The sequence below is a fragment of the Colias philodice genome, chromosome 2 (genome assembly GCF_061535455.1).
Source record: "Colias philodice isolate Cphi_HAF_F1 chromosome 2, ilColPhil1 Martin Lab GWU primary, whole genome shotgun sequence".
Taxonomy (NCBI): domain Eukaryota; kingdom Metazoa; phylum Arthropoda; class Insecta; order Lepidoptera; family Pieridae; genus Colias; species Colias philodice.
The window spans coordinates 8,536,299-8,555,278 of NC_143087.1; the positions used below are offsets into that span (position 1 = coordinate 8,536,299).

Genomic DNA, 18,980 nt, shown 5'->3' on the forward strand with positions numbered 1-18,980 from the left:
TTTGTACGGCTGTCAGGGAATATATATTTAATTCTGTAATTCTGTGACCACTAACTAATAATTATTTTTGATGTGAAACATCTTAGATTAGTAGAGTACACGTAGAGTATCATTAACATGTTACATATTCATTAATCATTATCATATTATAAGGATTTGCTAAAATTAAGTTATTAGCCATATTTTAATAATGGGATAGATTAAAAATGTAACGTGATATTCGATATGGTTGCAGAATGCAGATCGAATAAGTATAAAAAACTAACCTTTATTAGGGCGGCCATACATGGGCAGCTTGAGCAGTTAACGGCTGAGCGACGTACGGTGACTGCTCGAGCGGTAGGTCGTTGATTCCTCGAGCTATCGCTACCAACCGCTTGATGGCTAGAAGCGGTCACGACTGTTCGAGCAGTTATGTGCACGGCAGTGAATGAATGTTCCCCGTGCGGTCGCGACTTCAAGCAGTCGGTCTAAACAGCTTGAAGCAGACCGTGTACCGTGTACACAGACATCGTGTACGACCGCTATTAGTGGTGCAAAAAATTGCTGAATGCACACAGACGAATAAGGTAGACGGTACTGAATCCACTCTGACTACTGTAATGCCTGGCGTTCACTATGGTCCGGGAGCCAGCAGCAGATTTTATGACCAAGTTCCTCTCAAGCGGTAATTAGTAAAATGCATCAAAGTATAGTATTATGAAGCCTCGTGAACGTCAGCTGGAGCTCGGTTGGGGGGAAGAGCGGTTGTAGCCTCCCGTATCAGCTGACGGTTTTTCCACCAAGATACAGCCAGCTGACATATATATTTATCCACAGTTACATATAAGCTATCATCAGGTAAATTTTTGTTTGAGAGGAAATAACGGAAAATAAATTTTTCTTTAAATTTAACTTTCATGTTCGAGACGCCAGCTGACGTATAATACACCATGTTGTAACCAGCTGACTATTTTTTTTAACCGACTTCAAAAAAAAGGAGGAGGTTATCAATTCGGCCGGTATGTTTTTTTTTTTTTTTTTTTTATGTATGTACACCGATTACTCCGTGGTTTCTGAACCGATTTACGTGATTCTTTTTTTGTTCGATGCGGGATGGTGTCGAATTGGTCCCATAAAAATTTTATTCGGATAGGCCCAGTAGTTTTTATTTTATGAGCATTTTTGTCTGTATTTGTAAATGTTGCAAGTGCAAGTTTGAAGTCGGTTGTTTTTAACGCAGTTATTGACTTGTTCGTTGAGATATTGGGTTAGCTACAATTTGACAAATTTTTAGCTGAGAGGAAATGAATGAATGAATGTATTTTTTTTCCTATGTGCGTGGGAGGCTACAACCGCTCACCCCCCCCAACCGAGCGCCAGCTGACGTTCACGAGGCTTTATAATACTATACTCTCATGCGTCTGACGAATTATCTCTTGAGAGGAAATAGTTAACCAAATTTGCACCTGGCTCCCTAACCACTACACGCACCGCGAGCGGTGCCCAGAAGATCCATGGACACAGTCAACAACCAATGAACTCGCAAAGCGTTGTGTAAGCTTTTCACTTTGCAGCATATCTCGAGTGGCCCTGCTAGGTTTATAGGGTCTATGAAAATAGATGTTAGGGATCATACAAAATATCGTCACATTATGTGTGGAGTACGAATGATGGTTTATTTATTTTACGCTAGGGCATCTCGATTCTTCAAAAACTTGATTAAAATAAAATTAATCCTTCGCTCGCAAGTATTGTGGTAATTTTTCAATAAAACAGGGATTATTTGAAACTTTTTATTTACAATTTTACAGTATAATTTACCAGCAGTATGGTACAACAATGCTGTCCTTGCATCAAGGCACAATTTGCTGTTTATTCTTGTACACAATAATTTTAAGACATCAATAAAACCTCAAATGCCATATTATATTACTAGAAGTGTTACAAACATTTCAATTTATTATATTAAATTAGTCAGAAACGGAAATATCATTAAGGAACACTAAGAATATACGACTAGAATCGGAATGTTACCTATGATGTTCTCTACTAAGGTGCTTATGGATTCTCATAAACAATATCCCCACTATTGACACGTAAGTATATTATATTTAATAGACATTAGTATTATACAAACAATTTGCTCTAATTTTCATCTTCTCCGTTTGAGATATCGATTGTTTCATTTCTGTTACATTAATTAAAAATATCACGACGCCACATGATGTGTACAAGTTTATAAAAGATCCTTATATTAAAATATCTTTGTCATCGCTTGTACAATACATACTACACGTGTGTAATTTTTTTATTTAATTTAAAAATCGGTTGATTTCTTTATATTCCTATCCGTAAACCCGTTTATTGTCTGTCGTTACCGATTTACTGCCTTCAGGCTTCAACGATATTTTTTTATCTACAAGGCTACTTGCATATTTCGCAAATAAAACGAGTAGCCAACATAAAAATATGCAATAAAACATACACCACAATTAAAATATTAAATTGTATTATGTTACCCGACACGCAAATAAGTTTGCTACATTAAAATAAACCCACTTAAAAATAAAAGCACTCCTATCTAGAGCGTGTACATCACAGATGAATTTAACAATTTTCCACGCGGGTCTTTTAAACTTCTGAGCTACGCAAAACAAACAAAAAAACTTCCTAAACACGTTTGACCATTTACAACAGCGCAAACACATACACTGCACACGGCGGTGACCATAGATCCGGACAACTAAATACAATAAATTTTCTAATATGTATATCTAAACCGCGTCCCTTGGGGCTAAGTGAAAATGCATAAATTTGGATATTTATTGTAATTGAAAGTAAAGCCGTCGCCTAGAGCTTGGTCCGTCCGCTGCAGATGTCGCTGAAGAGCTGCGAGGTGACGGGCACGAACTGCGCGCCGCTGCGGAAGTACAGCGGGTCCTTGATCACGTCCGGGTCGAAACCCTCCTTCTGGTACTGCAGCTTCTTTAGCTTGAACGTGCCTGCAATGGGAGATCATACATTGGTTTCAAATATTTCAAATGCAGCGAAATAATGGGTGAACGTGTGTCATATTTATTTTGTGTTTGAGACTAAGAATTAATTCAAACACTCTAACAAAAATGTTTCAATACTTAGTTAAACTTGTAATAATTCTAACATTTCGATTACTAATTAAAGTACTAGACTCCTAGAGTATCGTTTGCATATGAACATGCGTGCACATTTCCATGTGTGCGTGCGTGCGCGTATACATGTGAACGTGTGTGAGTATATACATGTAAACGTGTGCAGCTTCAAATCTACATACTAGTGATCTCGATATCGTCCTTGATGCGCAGGAAGAGCGGTCGTGCGTACGAGGGCAGCGACGTGTCGAGGTGGTGCGCGAGTGCGGACAGGTCCAGCGAGCGCTGCGGGTCCGCGATCGCCGCCATACCCGCGCGGCCTTCTGTTAGCGGGATCTGCGCACGATATTGTATATTAGTATAATTCTTCTTCGTATAAATGCTTGATCGAAGCGATTTATAGGAAAATAATGTCTTTAAATAAATTAATTAGCTTGATAAAATAATTATTTCGAAAACAGTAATTTTCATAGAAAGAATGAGAGTTTGCATACTTTTCTTCAGTTTATTGATGTTAACGTATAGACTTTCAAAATAGTCTAATGCGAAGCGAACTAGATAGGTATATTTTAAAATTATTTGTAAGGTGAAAGAACACAAAACGAACGTTAACTATCGGCTGTACTATGCGCAAAATGAAAAAGAATTTGGGGTCGTAGTTCGGTAAACTTTTGGTAAACTACCACCCTAGTTACCCCATTTACTACTATACACAAATATATTATAGTATACAGTTTAATAAGCCAGCAACATACCGAGACGCCGTACACGACGCAATCCCGCCTATCGAGCGCGGGCGCGAGCGCGTCCTCCACCTCCGCGGTGGCGACGTTCTCCCCCTTCCACTTGTACGTGTCGCCGGTGCGGTCGCGGAAGTACAGGTAGCCCAGCTCGTCCGCTACTAGGATGTCGCCGCTCACGAACGCCGCGTCGCCCTTGCGGAACACGTCGCACTCCACCTTGCGCTTGCTGTCGCTCTGCAACACGTACCGACACTTATAAGCCGCGTTATCAAAGAAAAAAGACGGGTTGCACTCCGGGAGTGCCGGCAGAAGTGAAAACTTGATTGTTAACGTTGAGCATGTTTGATATCCATCCTTCTTACGCTTTTTCGATCAGGTCACGTGTCCTGACGCGAGTTTAAGATTTTATACCCAACGCCGCAGAAGAAGTTTTCACTTCAAAAAGACGTGTGGCACTCGGGGACTGCCGCAGTAAAGCTATTGCATAGCATGCCTTCAAGCCACACCTCCGTGTCCGTCGGATTGGGGAGCGTGAGGTTTTTTCGTTACGGAATTTCTCGATTCGATCCCCGCGCTCAACTCCCGCAATAGAAGCTATGCAATAGCTTAAAAACCCGCATAGTTCCCGTTTCTGTGGGATTTCCAGGATAAAAAGTAGACTATGTCTTACACGTAGCAAAATTTTTAAACATATGTAACTTTAAGCTTTGAAATATATGGTAACTAGATTTCCGCCCGCGTTTTCAAAGAAAAACCAGCATAAAAAGTAGTATGTGTTATTCTGGGTCCTCGGTTTAACCTAAATACCAAATTTCATTGTAATCGGACCAGTAGTTTTTACGTGAAACAATAACAAACATCCATCTATCCTCACAAACTTTCGAGATCTGTGATTAAAAAAATTGGTTGTTTGTAAAGTAGGTTTACAATTGAGATGTTTACGTGATAACGTCTTATTTGTGGCAGCGCTCGAGATTGGACGGGAGATCGGTCCGTCTCTCTCTCGTTATACCTGTGATCGCGCTCGTGAGGTTTTGGTGTGACACAAGTTTCTTAACATGTCACCCGACTAAAACGATTTTAAAAACGTTATCACGTCAAAAATTTGCGGAACACTTTAGTAAGTATTCATAAGTATTAGCCTTCATGTAATAGGAATGTAGTGAAGTTATTTTTGCTACGTGATCTATATTTAGCAAAGATAGTTCTAACATCATATCTATAGAGCACTTATTATATCCTATTATTTATAGAAATAAATCACACCAACCTTGTCCACGTAACCGTGGTACGCCCTCGCAGCATTATTCTGCGATATCAGACCGATGAACATTCCCGGCTCATCTGAAACACAATAATTATATTATTATAAAATCATCATTATATTATTATTATTAATAGAACACACACAATCAGAGAAGTCTTTATGGTAATTTGCATCAATAATCAATCAATCTAAAAGATATTAATTCGTACCAATAAGGTTGAATTTATTTTGGTGTATATTATTAACCGCCTAACTAGCCGTTAATTTTTATCCTGTGTTGTGAATAAACATTAAATAAAGCCTATCGATGCCTTGCCTGTAATAAGCTTGTTTATTATTTATTAACGTTTTCTTTTGACATTTTTTGATGACAATTTTAAGTTCGTTTTTGTAAAGTATCTAGTTGTTTGTAATTATCGAAGTAAGTATATAATTTAACAAATTAACACATTAATCTGGAACACTTCTGTATATTAAACAGCTGACAATCAAATCAGTTGACATCGGCTTTGTAACGTAATTAAATATTCTGTTTCGTGCTCGCTTCGATCATGGTTTATTCATTGCACATTCTATTGAGTTACGTCAAACGTAAACTATATAATATTTATGTATCTATCAACCAAGATAGCGTAGATTCCTAATACATAATCATTGAGATACACATACGAAGTAATATTATCTCAATGTACATAATTGAGTATTTTTAAAACCAATATATTGAAAATAGGATTCGTGGATTACATTGTTTGAAAAAACATTGCGTGAGAGTGATAAATTATATCTAAGTGCGTTGTAATTATGCTACAGAACTTCAATTATAATTGAATACTTAGAAATAATACAGTAATTAGAAGTAGGTATAATGGATTAATGCTATTTATATGATTTTAAAGCAAAATTTAAAAACGCATTGAGTGTCGTAAACGCAATCACTTCAAAAAAATCCCCACTTCTTGAATAGAATAAAGAATCCATTTTCAACTATTTCTATAAGTTCTTTTACAAAACGTCCTGTTTTACCTTGACACTTGACAGTATTTAAAAAAATATTATATTTTACCCTTAACAAAACAATAAGAGATCGAATATGAAATATTCTAATTTCTAATACAAAAAAAGACGTGTGCAGAGCCATACGTTTCAGAAGTGAAACTTCTTTTGCAAGATTCAAAGATACCAAAATCGTCGCCTCACTCCATGATGTGACGAAATTGCCATGACACGACCTTGAAATTTTACTATAAAGATGTTTCAGTTCAAAAAAAGAAAGATTCCGACGAATTGATAACCTCTTGCTTATTTTGAAGTCGGTTAATAAATCACAAATATGTATCACTCACTCGGCTGACAGCGCACACAGAAGCCGTCGGGCCCGCGCACCACGTTGCCGAGCTCGTCGACGCGCACCAGCGCTATCGGGTGCAGGCTCGTCGGCACCAGCTTGGGTATGAAGCCCACCGCGCCCACCGTGTTGTCCACGTTTACTGAAAGAGCAGTTACATTATTATTATAAGTTTTACTATATAGGGAAAGATGTAGGTGTAAAATTCACAATAGGTACCAAAATACTAAATATAGCTGTTATTAACTTATTAAAGTGAAAACTTCTTTAGCGGCGTTGGGTATAAAATCTTAAACTCGCGGAAGGACACGTGGCCTGATCGAAAAAGCGTAAGACGGATTTTTTTTTAGCCCTTATATTCCATGCATAAGACGGATACCATTCCAAAATATCAAACATGCTGAACGTTAATAATCAAGTTTTCACTTCTGCCGGCACTCCCGGAGTGCAACCCGTCTTTTTTTATAATTTTATATCTATGAGATGCCCTATTTCCTAAAAGAAATTTCATTTGAATGTTATTATTCATATGAGTGGCATGTGGAACATGGGTATCTGTATCGAGAATCTGGTTTTAAACGTACTCAATCTAACTGTATAATACTTATGTATGTAGGTTAACAGATGTTATTTGCAACTGCCCTATATAAAGTGGAACAGAATTTACTTTATGAAAAAAAAAATTTAGTACCTACTTACGGTTTAAAATGGTAGGTACTAAATAAATATAAAAGTTCTGTTACTGTTAAACTATTGAAATTACCTATAAAGCCATAAACTAGCACGGATAATAAAACTGGCTTTTATTTCCCTGGATTTATTCACTGTCAAAGTGATTGATTACGAATAAACGTTTATCCAATTAAATGGCTTATAATAAAATTCAGAATCCATATACAATTTGGAGCAGTTAGTCACCGCTTTGTATTTCATTAGGGTATACATATCATAATATATTTGTATACATTTGATATTGCACCGGACGTGGCAATGACCTCAATCGGGAAACGCTTTCCGTCACTCCCAGCCGACGCAACCTAATATTCCGAATTTCAACTAAAGATGCTCTTTTCATGCATGTACATGTTATTTTGTGGTCTATGATTGTATCTATGGCCTACATTTCTGCCCCACTAGACAAGTGGCTTTCTATCAGCGTAAAGTTCAATAGAATAGATTATGAATGTATGAGATTGACGTTTGATTACGACGACGACGACGATTGATTACGTCAATCTCATACATTCATAATCTATTCTATGGAACTTTACGCTAATAGAAAACCACTTGTCTAGGGGGGCTGGTCCTTTCTAACGATGAGCACTATCCTGATTTTGAATAGTCTAATCTTCAACATCTTTCATCTTCTAATCCTCGAATAAGAGGATATAAAAATTCCTTATGCTGTATTCGTATATTTTCAACAATTCATAAAAAATAAAATATACTTAGCGACAATAAAATCAGCACACGTCACTTAGAGCGGATAATATAGAACAATACAAAGTATGTACTTCTATTATCTATAACCGATAAGCGGGCATAGTATTTGCAAACGGTATAACTACGCATTTATAATACATTCAGTCTACTTACTTATATTTGCGTTGCCTTCGGTTGCTCCATATATTTCGTTTATCTGCGGTACTTTGAACCTGTTGTAAATACAAAAACAAACATCGTTAGGTAAACAAGCTCGCATAGATACATGTTTCTCTATGTTAACATATTTTTTGTACCTTGTTATGGAAATAATGTAACAATCACGATTTACTCGTGAGTATAAGGAAATGATATATTCGAGACTGCCTTTACGAGCACGTAATTACGGACATCCTTTACGAGCTCGTTTTTATGGAAAGCTTGTGGATATAATCACATACCAAAACGGCCAAAACCATACATAAGGTATTATAATAACGACAAATTTTGGAAAACAAAGTTGTTAACGATGAGGAAGTTTTCTTATTTTTCTGTTTTATTGTTATGGGTACCTAGGTAGGTACCTACAGCAGCGAGCCATTGGTGTTATATTACAAAAAAATATTGCAGTACCTATATCTAAAAGATCACTTTAAATACATAACGTTTTTATATCAAGCATAGTATATTATACTAATAATAAAAATTGTTTTATGAGTCACCAATCTTTTGAGGTTTTATTTTATAAAGTTTCTTTGCTCAAAATTGGCATTATCGACCTTGGTATTAAAATTTATCGCACATTTACCTATAACTATTTATTTTGTGTGAAACGTGATCTGTGGTGTTTACTGAACTTGTCTAAAGGTTAAATAAATATACTGAATATAAAGTGCAAATCAACAAATTTGGTTTTGAATGTAAGTACATATTTTATTCGCACGTCACATATACGTATATAATATCATGATTGTGAATGCTAAAATTAACTTCAAATAGGTACAATCATCAAAGGGAATAGAAAGTCTTACGGGGATAATTCAGAAGGGATTTTCTACGCATTAACTGAAATAAAGACTTTAAATACTAGGTTAGTAGATATTAGATAGGTATATTATATTCAGTGCTGCATCTGAAAATATTAAGAAATTTTTAACCAAAAAAAAACGTGTTCTATTGAATCCGGATAGTGGTCTATAAGAGTCCATGGACTGCGAAATTTCCTAGCATAACAAGTGACCATCTTAAAAGGTTTTCACTAGACTTTGTGTTTTTATTACTGTCAATAGGGAAGCGCTTGACCACAATCTCTTGTTAATAAAGTTTATAAACAACTAGCTTACCGCCAGCGACTTCGCCCGCTTTGTCTAAAACTTAATAAATTATATATGTACTAAAACCTTCCTCTTGAATTACTCTATCTATTAAAAAAAACGCATCAAAAGCCGTTGCGTAGTTTTTAACATTTAAGCATACAAGGGGACATAGCGACTTTGTTTTATACTATGTAGTGATATATAAGGTAAGCTCACCGATCCACAATCTGCTGCCATATAGCGGGGCGCATCCCGTTGCCGACCATGATGCGCACGCGGTGCTGCGAGTCCGTCGGCTTGGCCGGCTGCGCGAGCAGGTAGCGGCACATCTCGCCGATGTATTGCGCGACCTGTAGGATTTATGTGTTAATATTTGGAGAAAATAAATATAACTGTTTTTATATGAGTGTCTGTCCTTCACTAACAGTTTCCAGATAATTTTGAACTGCAATGCAGTATTCAAATAAGTATTATATGTACTTGAAAATAACATTAGAGCTATCAGCTATTGCTTATTTGTAGGTGCAACAACGCTATTTTTGAAGTGAAACTTCTTTAGGCATGTTGAGAGTAAAATTTTAAGGTTGCGTCATGGCAATATACCATCGCGTCATAAAGTAAGGCGACGATTTCGGTATCTTTGAATCTTGCCAAAGAAGTTTCACTTCTGACAAGTGTGCTCGGCACATACGCTCCTTTTTATACATTTATTTCTATTCGTGCAATTTACACTACAAAATTTATGTGCTAACATTTGTGAACTTTCATCATGTTTAACTTTCTCAATTGAGATCACACGTTTTGGATACCCCACTGTTTGCGAATACCCGCAGTTTGATAAACTAGCTAATGGGATCTTTGAATTTGGTACGGGAGCCAGGAACAGATTTTATGACCAAGTTCCTCTCAAGCGGTAATTAGTAAAATGCATCAAAGTATAGTATTATGAAGCCTCGTGAACGTCAGCTGGAGCTCGGTTGGGGGGAAGAGCGGTTGTAGCCTCCCGTATCAGCTGACGGTTTTTCCACCAAGATACAGCCAGCTGACCTATATATTTATCCACAGTTACATATAAGCTATCATCAGGTAAATTTTTGTTTGAGAGGAAATCACGGAAAATAAATTTTTCTTTAAATTTAACTTTCATGTTCGAGACACCAGCTGACGTATAATACACCATGTTGTAACCAGCTGATTATTTTTTTTCGTTGAGATATTGGGTTAGCTACAATTTGACAAATTTTTAGCTGAGAGGAAATGAATGAATTAATGTATTTTTTTTCCTACGTGCGTGGGAGGCTACAACCGCTCACCCCCCCAACCGAGCGCCAGCTGACGTTCACGAGGCTTTATAATACTATACTCTCATGCTTCTGACGAATTATCTCTTGAGAGGAAATAATGAACCCAATTTGCACCTGGCTCCCTAACCAATTGGAACACGATCCAATTAACTCAGTCGCCTGTTGGATATTAACACCACGTGTTTTGCGTCATAAACATTTATTATAATAGTTACTAACGTAATGAGACGGTATAATTACATATCATTTCTATTAGTTTTTTTAATAAAACAATTTATTTTCTCATTAAAAGCGAAATTTACTTTCATTCCTTATCTATACCAGCTTTTTATAAAGTTCCGGAACTTAATTTCAATGTCTACGATAAGACATACAATTATGTTTTTTGCTGTATAACAATTATACTGGTTAGTTAACTATGTAACTGTTTTTGCAAAAATAAAATATTTCCTACGTGACTATTTGGAAAAATCCATTGTGATCTAATGGCAGGTCAGGGTCAAGCTATTATTTAAGGTCAAGAAATACCACCGTACACTTTATCAAATCTATCATATTGAATGCAATCCAGAAAGTTAGTTCACAGAATAGACGGGATGCCTCATGCCGTCATCAATAATTGTTCTCAATGTGGTACAGCGACTTCGGATTATAAGCGTTGCACGCTAGTAAAATATTTAACTTGCAAAAATCGTATATTGGAGCCTAGCAGAAGGACAGTCGATAACACCCCTTTACACTATCAGAACTCTTCTCCATTCTCAAGCTAACTCACCGTGCACTCATATTTGATGCAATCCAGCCAGTAATTAGTGGCAGAGAACTTGGTCCGCAGTACAGAGGGGATGCCATCCACGATAGCTGCGGAAGTGCCAACCAGCCCGCCTGCGAGATGGTACAGCGGCAGAGGGTTATACATTCTGTCGCCCGAGCGCAGCCCCAACATGTGATACGTGGCTACTGCCACAAGTAGGTACCTGGAAATATGGCTCGGGTCAATTTCGAATCAAATTGGTGGAAAATCCGATAATGCAATTCCAAAATTTTAATATGTTCTAGAGTGTCTTCTTCAGAGATAGGACAGTTTAAGAAAAAATTATAGAAATGTTTTTGAACGCATGGAAACTAACTTTGAATTCTTCATCACAGCGGCTTTTGGCATACCCGTAGTGCCAGAGGTGTAGATGTAAAGCAGAGTATCGTTGTACTCTGGTTTCTCAGTCACAATTGGATATTCTTTGGACTGTTTCTCCATTTCCTTAACGAGATCAATTGCTCGAGGACCACACTCGCCGTAGAGTTGGAACTGTTTTATACCAGGAGGAAGTTGGTCCTCAATCTCCGAAATGGCTAAAACAATAAAATGTAATACATATATACAGTAGAACCTCGATAACTTAAACCTCGATAACATAAAAACCTCTGTAACTTCAAAAAATTGTATGTTCCCTTCCCATCAGAGCCCAAAACCTCTCTAACTTAAAATACGCAACCTCTATAACTTAAATAAATAATCTCTGTATTGGCCCTCAGTAACTCAAAGAAATGTTTCCACAACCTCTATAACATAAAATTATTTGGCAATGAGTCATTTTGAAAGAGTGTCAAAACAAAAGGTTTCGGTATTTATTGCTTGCACGTGTTTACTATGTATTGTTAACGTATACAATACATGACCTATTGTTTGCTTTATCGAAATTCTTCAAAGCTTTGCGGCGGATAGCTTTATGACAACGCCTTACTTGCATCATAAGTTTTTGATAGTTGTCCTGGAAACATCGCTTTACTTACTGCGTGATAAAACTGGCTTAAAATGAGTCCAAAAAGAAAACTAACAACCCTCACCTACGCCGATAAATTAAAAGCTATAGAAGCAGTGAAAAATGGATAGACCCTTGATAACTTAAAACCTCTATAACTTAAAATATTTTGTGTTTCCCTTGGACTTTAACTTATCGAGGTTCTACTGTATAACATGTTTTTACAATTTTGTATACATTAACATTATTACATTTTATTATTACATTTTTTTATTATTGGTATGTTTTCGGTGCTCTGTAAAATTTCATGTAGGTGGAATTTATATGTCATACTTTACCTCCAGCTAAAGAATCAGAGTAGATAATGGCTTTTGCATTAGCCACTTGAATGCAATGCAGCAGTGGTTTATGCCGCAGGTTGCTATTGATGAGAGCTGAGATCACACCGAGTTTGGCCATGCCCAACCACATGTAGACATACTCCGCACAGTTCGGCATAAATATACATATGACGTCACCGCGCTTTAATCCTAGGTGTTCCTGTATTACCCTCGCCACTTGGTTCGAGTTCTCCGCCAACTGTCAACAAATTTCCGATATTCGATCACACAGCACTAGTAAGGGTTCGATTCATTACAATAAACCCGGATTAAAACACACTTTAGTAATTTATATTATTGTAGGATATTTTATATCCGTTAATTGTGGTACATCCTGCAATCTGCACCCACGTTTTATTGAAGAACGAGATGATAAAGCAAAATAGTGGTGATTAGTGTTATAATGTGAGACATCTCCTTGGAAACGGCATATTGTAAAAATGCAGTCCAGCTGATTGCGATTACGCATGCTAGACTAGAGGGTCTGTGATGCGCTTTGTTTAAGGAGGTCATTTATTTTGTAAGTCGTACGATACAAACATTAAAAAATTATACCTCTTTGTAAGTCCAAGTTCGATCTCCAACGACAAAGAAGCATGGTGCATCTGGGTGCTCCTTGGCTCTCTTTGTGAACAATTCGGCGACCGTGGTGTTGTTGCGGGCCCATCGCCGCGTACGGATCATAGCATTTGCGAACCGCCATAGGAATCTGTAAGGAATAATATGTTAATTTTTTCTCGATTCTATCATCCTTCCTTATTATGATATAGGTACCTACATAAAGAGATTATTTATTATTCGATCCTTGGACTACTCCAAAATGTTATTACCTATTTGATAAGGGACTCAAAAAGGAATCCGGGATTGATTTTTCGTACGGAAGACTTAAAATTTATAACTTTGTTTCATAGTTATTAGTTATGTATGCGGTAATGCGATCAATGATATTGACCTCAAATAACCATAAAAATTAAATACATATATGATTTTCTCATATGTAACTTTATGCTACATGATTTAATTTGAAAATAAACTTCTTATTAATTAATTCTCTCATATAAAAAACATAAAGTCCGATAAGATCACCATCTCATTAGTTGTATTTAAAAAGTGAAGATTCATAAGTCATCATTTCTTTTTCACATTCTAGCGTCTTCTTGTTTCCATGTCAAAATAATTTTAGTAGGTAACCTAAGTAGGTACTTCATGGATACTTTACATAGGAACATAAAGGTGTGCCTACAATTAATTCTCATGAACATTGCGAACACACCGTTGCTCTGCAGTGTATCTCACGTTAAATATTTACACGTGAAATATGTATTAACATGCGTTCCTATTATATGCGCAATTTCGCGTTAAGTAAAGGATAACAGAGTTCAATTTTGTATATCAACTAGGGACAAGTCCATATTCATTATCAATCGATATCGAACACGCGCCCTATCTCATGCTATTATATTTTGAAATTCATGGTAAAGGCTTTTATAATGTGTTCTAGATTTCTAGTCTTATTATTTTTTATTATTGCTCTAACTACCTATGTTAATACAAAATATCACTGAGCTTTTAACGAAGACTGAATGTCGATTTAAAAACAACTTTTTCCTAAAAAAGGACAGAGGCCAGAAGGAACGACAAAGCTAAGCAACAAAGGGAGATTGATCTCTGTGAAAAATTGATATTAAATCTTATGTGCACCGCGTTTCATATTTACTAGACCAAACTTTAGAAAGGTAATCTTTATATAGGTAGTCTTTATAAATAAGCAGTTTATAGGTACTTTAAAATGTAGTATGTTCCATTATTACAATTTACAATTCCAGTAGTTTGTACAAGCATTGTTTCAAATTCAGTCTTTTGTGAAAATCAGCGTAACAAAACGTTAATGTACTGAGTGACGGGTTGGTTGAGTAAAGTTCACACCGAAAATAACTCGGCTGCCGGGTGCGTAAACACAAGATCTGATACTGTTCAACATCACATATTTGCACAAAGAAAACTATGTTAATATCGTACAATTGGGGAAGGAGGTAAATGAACAAAAGGCTTAAATATTATGCATTATTCAAAACAATAATTCAAGTGGATCTAGTAATACCTACACTTTGCGATCAAGTCTGTGGTTGATAGATTGAGTTCATTTTTATTATTACAAACAAAACAACATCTTAAATTGTTGATCATCGTTCATAAACAAAAATAATTAGCCAAATGTAAACAGCTATAATTATGTAGTTACTAGTTATCATGATGTTCATTTTTATAACATTTACGACCTTCATAAATAGATATAAATAGCTGGGAACGCAAGGTCCCGTTTACATTGATGAGATATAGGATAGGCACGCGAAATGCAATCGATTACTTATTACAAATATACACATACTACACACCACCTACACACATATTCCAAAGTAAGAAATCTATAATGTGCATTTTAATTTTTAATAATACATTCAACATAAAATTATACAATTTAATCCCGCACTTGATAGGTTCTGAGGACGTTAAAAATCTCCAAAGTTTACAATTAAAAAGAACCTGTGCTAATCTCACAATTCGGACGAATAGAATGTACCTAAGACCCCTCAATCTATACCCATGAAGCCTTATATGTACTACAGTCTACAGACATAAATAGAAAAAAGATCCTCCTTCTGGTCAATGTAAGAGTATAAGCTATGTAAATATAATTCGTTCAAGGTGAGCCTCCCCCTGCATTAAAGATTATCAAATCCCCAATTATTTTTCCCAAGATAAATTGGTATCTTTCATTCCTATCTTTCCTTCACAAAAATATGGGTTATTTCTTTTTTAGTTTATTGTTGCGTATAGACTATAAAGTAAGGTACCTATGTCTTCTTTTAAATATTTGCTTATTGAACGTTCACTGATAGTACAAATTACAAAATGTTGGTCATTCACATTAGAATTGATCTTTGATTTAGTCAACAGCACGGAGTAGTTAATCCATATATAAATAAACGCTATTAACATAATTTGTACCCTAATTACAACTACCTACTTCACTATAAACACACTAATTTAAATTGAATCATGTAGTTCTTAAGCAATGCATGAATAAATCTTCACAACAATGCCTACCTTGAAGTTCATTTGTAATTCTTTTTTTTCGTTCGTACTTCGTGTCTCAGTACTTTGGTAACTGTCCGCTCGAGCTTACCTGCTCTACCCTAATTATTGCCGTACTATTTAAACAATTCTAAGGCCAGGTTAAAATGAAGTATTCAGATAAATAAAAATGTTTTTACCTGTATCCTGCGTACGTTTTGTTTTCTACATATTGATCCATAATTATATTCATAAACCATTATACCTAATAGGTCTCTAGCCTACATCTCTTGGGTTGAAGTTCTCTTGAACTTGACCTACCCTAACATGCATCTCATAACAAATGGCATATTCACGTGTTATAGTCTATTATGAGCGGTGACTAAGAACTAACAGTTAAGTAGCATTCTATACATCCAAAATGTCAGTATATATACGTGATTCAGGTTACTTAGTATTCCGCCCGTGTTTCATCGTAATAGAAAGGAAATGAATTCCTATAGTAGCGGAATTTGATTTAAAACCGACATTGTTAAGATTTGATGAAATCCTCAATTGGCCATAACCAAATACTTAACTGTTATAACAGTTTTATTTATTACGCAATAACGCGTCAGAACACTTTAATAAAAATCAACCCCTGACCTAGAAAGTAAGTTTCGATTGCTACCCCTAACGCTGGAATATTGCCCACTTATATACTGCATTGTATACGTATTACTTGGCCATTTGCCGTAAAGCGCTTGCTGATTGCTTGTAATCTATCAAGTATTTGCAATGAAAATAATTAGTAAAATATATTGTATTATTTACACCAAGCCTATTGACGAATACTAGATAAGTATTGGTATGAGATGGCATTTTATAGGTATGTACTTAAATAATTTTAATTTTAGCTTCACATGAAGGAAAATAAAATTTACAAACAGGAAAACCTACGATATAATTGATACAACCGAGCCAAACAATACGTACCCGGTACCTACCCAACAATTAACAAATTCAAATGTTGAAGACTTATTTAAACTTAAAGATATAATATTATTTGAATTAAATACGCCCAAGTCTACTATTTACATTTAACACGAACCAAGTTTTCTTTTTTGATAAATATAAGTAAATGGGTGTAGATACTATATTATAATGATTAAAGTTTTGAAAGTTATAATACTTGTATCTGCATTATTAGGTATATGTGAGTCCAAATAAGGAACACATAGCCTGTTCATACTTCATAGTATGCCCAGTTGTAAGTACGATGATTGCGCAGTCATAAATATTCAGAATAAAACGAACAACAAAGAGCTCTTAAGGCGTTACCCGGCAATTTCGACTATGTTCAACCTCTATAAAGTCTGGTACAACATAAAGCACAATACCGAAAAAAATATATAAAATAGGATGGTCTTTGATCTTTAATTGCTCGCGAGGACTTTTTTCCAAAGTTAATAGATTTCTAGAAAAAAAATGTGCCGTGGTCATCGATTTTTCCGCAAATACTCTATAAACTTCGTAACCTGCTGACTTAGAGCTCTGAAAATTTTATGTTTAATAAATTATCAGTTACACAACAGTCCCTGACGAGGATTTTTTGTTTCACTGATTGGTATCTTTTTAAATACAAAATGCGAGGAAAAAAGAAGGTGCAGCGGGAGAGGTTTGAGATCCGTCAAGTATGGTCAAGGTTATTAGCGCATGTATAAGCCTTAAAGTAATTAAAATTTCAATATTTTGTACACCAAGGCTAATACAGATAGGTAAGTATGCCTTAGAGATATTATCGTTTAGTTGAACGTAAACCTAGTTTAATTAGGTAATTTATTTTATAGAACGGGAGGGTTTTGGTCACTTTTCGAATTTTTATCTGAGATAAGAATACTACTTGAAACTGATTTACGAGCGTCCAAATTAGCAAGTCATATTTTAGAGAATCTTGCTGCATACCTACATGATTTTTTATTTATTTTTAAGTCATAACGTAGACTACAGTAAAACTTTGCATGAAGGTAATATATGTATAGGTGCAAACTATACATTAGGTACTCAGAAGTGATATACCTACGTAATCACTTTAACACAACGAGTTTTTTAAAATAAATTACATAATACTTTACTTTACTTCGTGATAGAAGACTTTATTTAAATTATTTGGTCCTTATGAAAATTTCTGAATAAATTTAAATCCAGTTTAACATGTTTGGTTTGATAATAGTCAGTAAGTACGGTCTACTACCGTTTATTTAAAACAATAAGTTCCAAGTTGGAATTAATAGGTATCATATAATCTAACGACGTACATAGGGTATTATAGCAGTATTTTTACTTTAAAGTTGTACTTATTAATACCTATTTCCTTCACCAAAACCTTGCAAAACTTGTTCTTAGCATTAACAGGTCGTCATCTTATAATTAGATTATACATAAAATACTACTTCGTCACGAATTAGACGATTACATTTTAACGATTTTCCGAACGCAGGTGGGCACAGTGGATCTAGTTGGTCTAATGTTTTGACATTTAGGTAAAATTACGATCAACTAAACCGTGTCGAACCGGGCTCTATGTGACGAATGGCAATTGGATTTTAAGATAGCTAATTAAAGTGTACTCACTTGAGATCCCTCGGTAATGTTTTCACAATCACATAAATCCTCTTCCTATATCTGTAGATGCAAGGTGCGACGGCGAGCAGGGCAAATATCGCCGCCTTGGAGAGCGTGCTCAACACGGCGGCCATCGCGGCAGCGAGTGCCATGAGGGCGACGAGAGCTGCCAGCAGAGCGTCCATGCTGGCGACAAGCCCAGTGGGACGCACGACGAACTAACTTCGCACTGAGATCCAAACAATACGAGTAACGCGGACTACGCGCGCCGAGCGTGTCTGCCGGCCGCGAATGTTTTTTCTAAATGCGCCAAGGACCGAACGCGTCAATGGCTGGCTTCCCCTCGGCGCCAGATGCACATGCGCGAACAGCTGATCCCCGAAGGGATCGCTTGATCTACAAAAAAAACCGTTCCTATGTCATGTAAAAATGTAAAATGTTTTAAAAAATTTGCGCCAGTGTATTTTAGATTTGACTGAATGCCATTTGTTTTTATCTTTTGAGTTTTAAAATCTTTTTCTTCAGGTAGTTGTACAAAAAGGTTCTATTGTGCGTTTCAATCTTAATTACATTAGGAATAGATTGCAAGTGGATTTGAATAATAATAATTGATTATCATAGTGTTTTGTACATCTTTTGTAGCTTAAATATTAT

The 18,980-nt window shown here is 35.9% G+C and overlaps 1 protein-coding gene across 1 annotated transcript; it reads right to left on the reverse strand.

The window, feature by feature from the left end:
* Positions 1 to 1,761: 1,761 nt before the first annotated feature.
* Positions 1,762 to 18,767, reverse strand: LOC149490644 (long-chain fatty acid transport protein 4-like). The gene is made up of 12 exons (XM_089706969.1): positions 18,336 to 18,767; positions 13,203 to 13,356; positions 12,606 to 12,846; positions 11,638 to 11,857; positions 11,283 to 11,484; positions 9,420 to 9,553; positions 8,062 to 8,120; positions 6,464 to 6,607; positions 5,124 to 5,197; positions 3,866 to 4,087; positions 3,293 to 3,446; positions 1,762 to 2,984 (listed from the first exon to the last, which is right to left on the reverse strand). The coding sequence occupies exons 1-12, from the start codon at positions 18,509 to 18,511 to the stop codon at positions 2,833 to 2,835; spliced, it is 1,932 nt and encodes a 643-aa protein (XP_089563095.1). The 5' UTR covers positions 18,512 to 18,767; the 3' UTR covers positions 1,762 to 2,832.
* Positions 18,768 to 18,980: the final 213 nt, after the last annotated feature.

Coding starts and splice junctions, on each gene's coding strand:
- LOC149490644 (XM_089706969.1), bottom strand. CDS start 18,511: ATGGACGCTCTGCTGGCAGCTCTCGTCGCCCTCATGGCACTCGCTGCC. Junction 5,198..6,463: donor CTGTGTGCGCTGTCAGCCGA/GTGAGTGATACA, acceptor ATTGTGTTTCAG/ATGAGCCGGGAATGTTCATC. Junction 2,985..3,292: donor GGACGATATCGAGATCACTA/GTATGTAGATTT, acceptor CTCCCATTGCAG/GCACGTTCAAGCTAAAGAAG.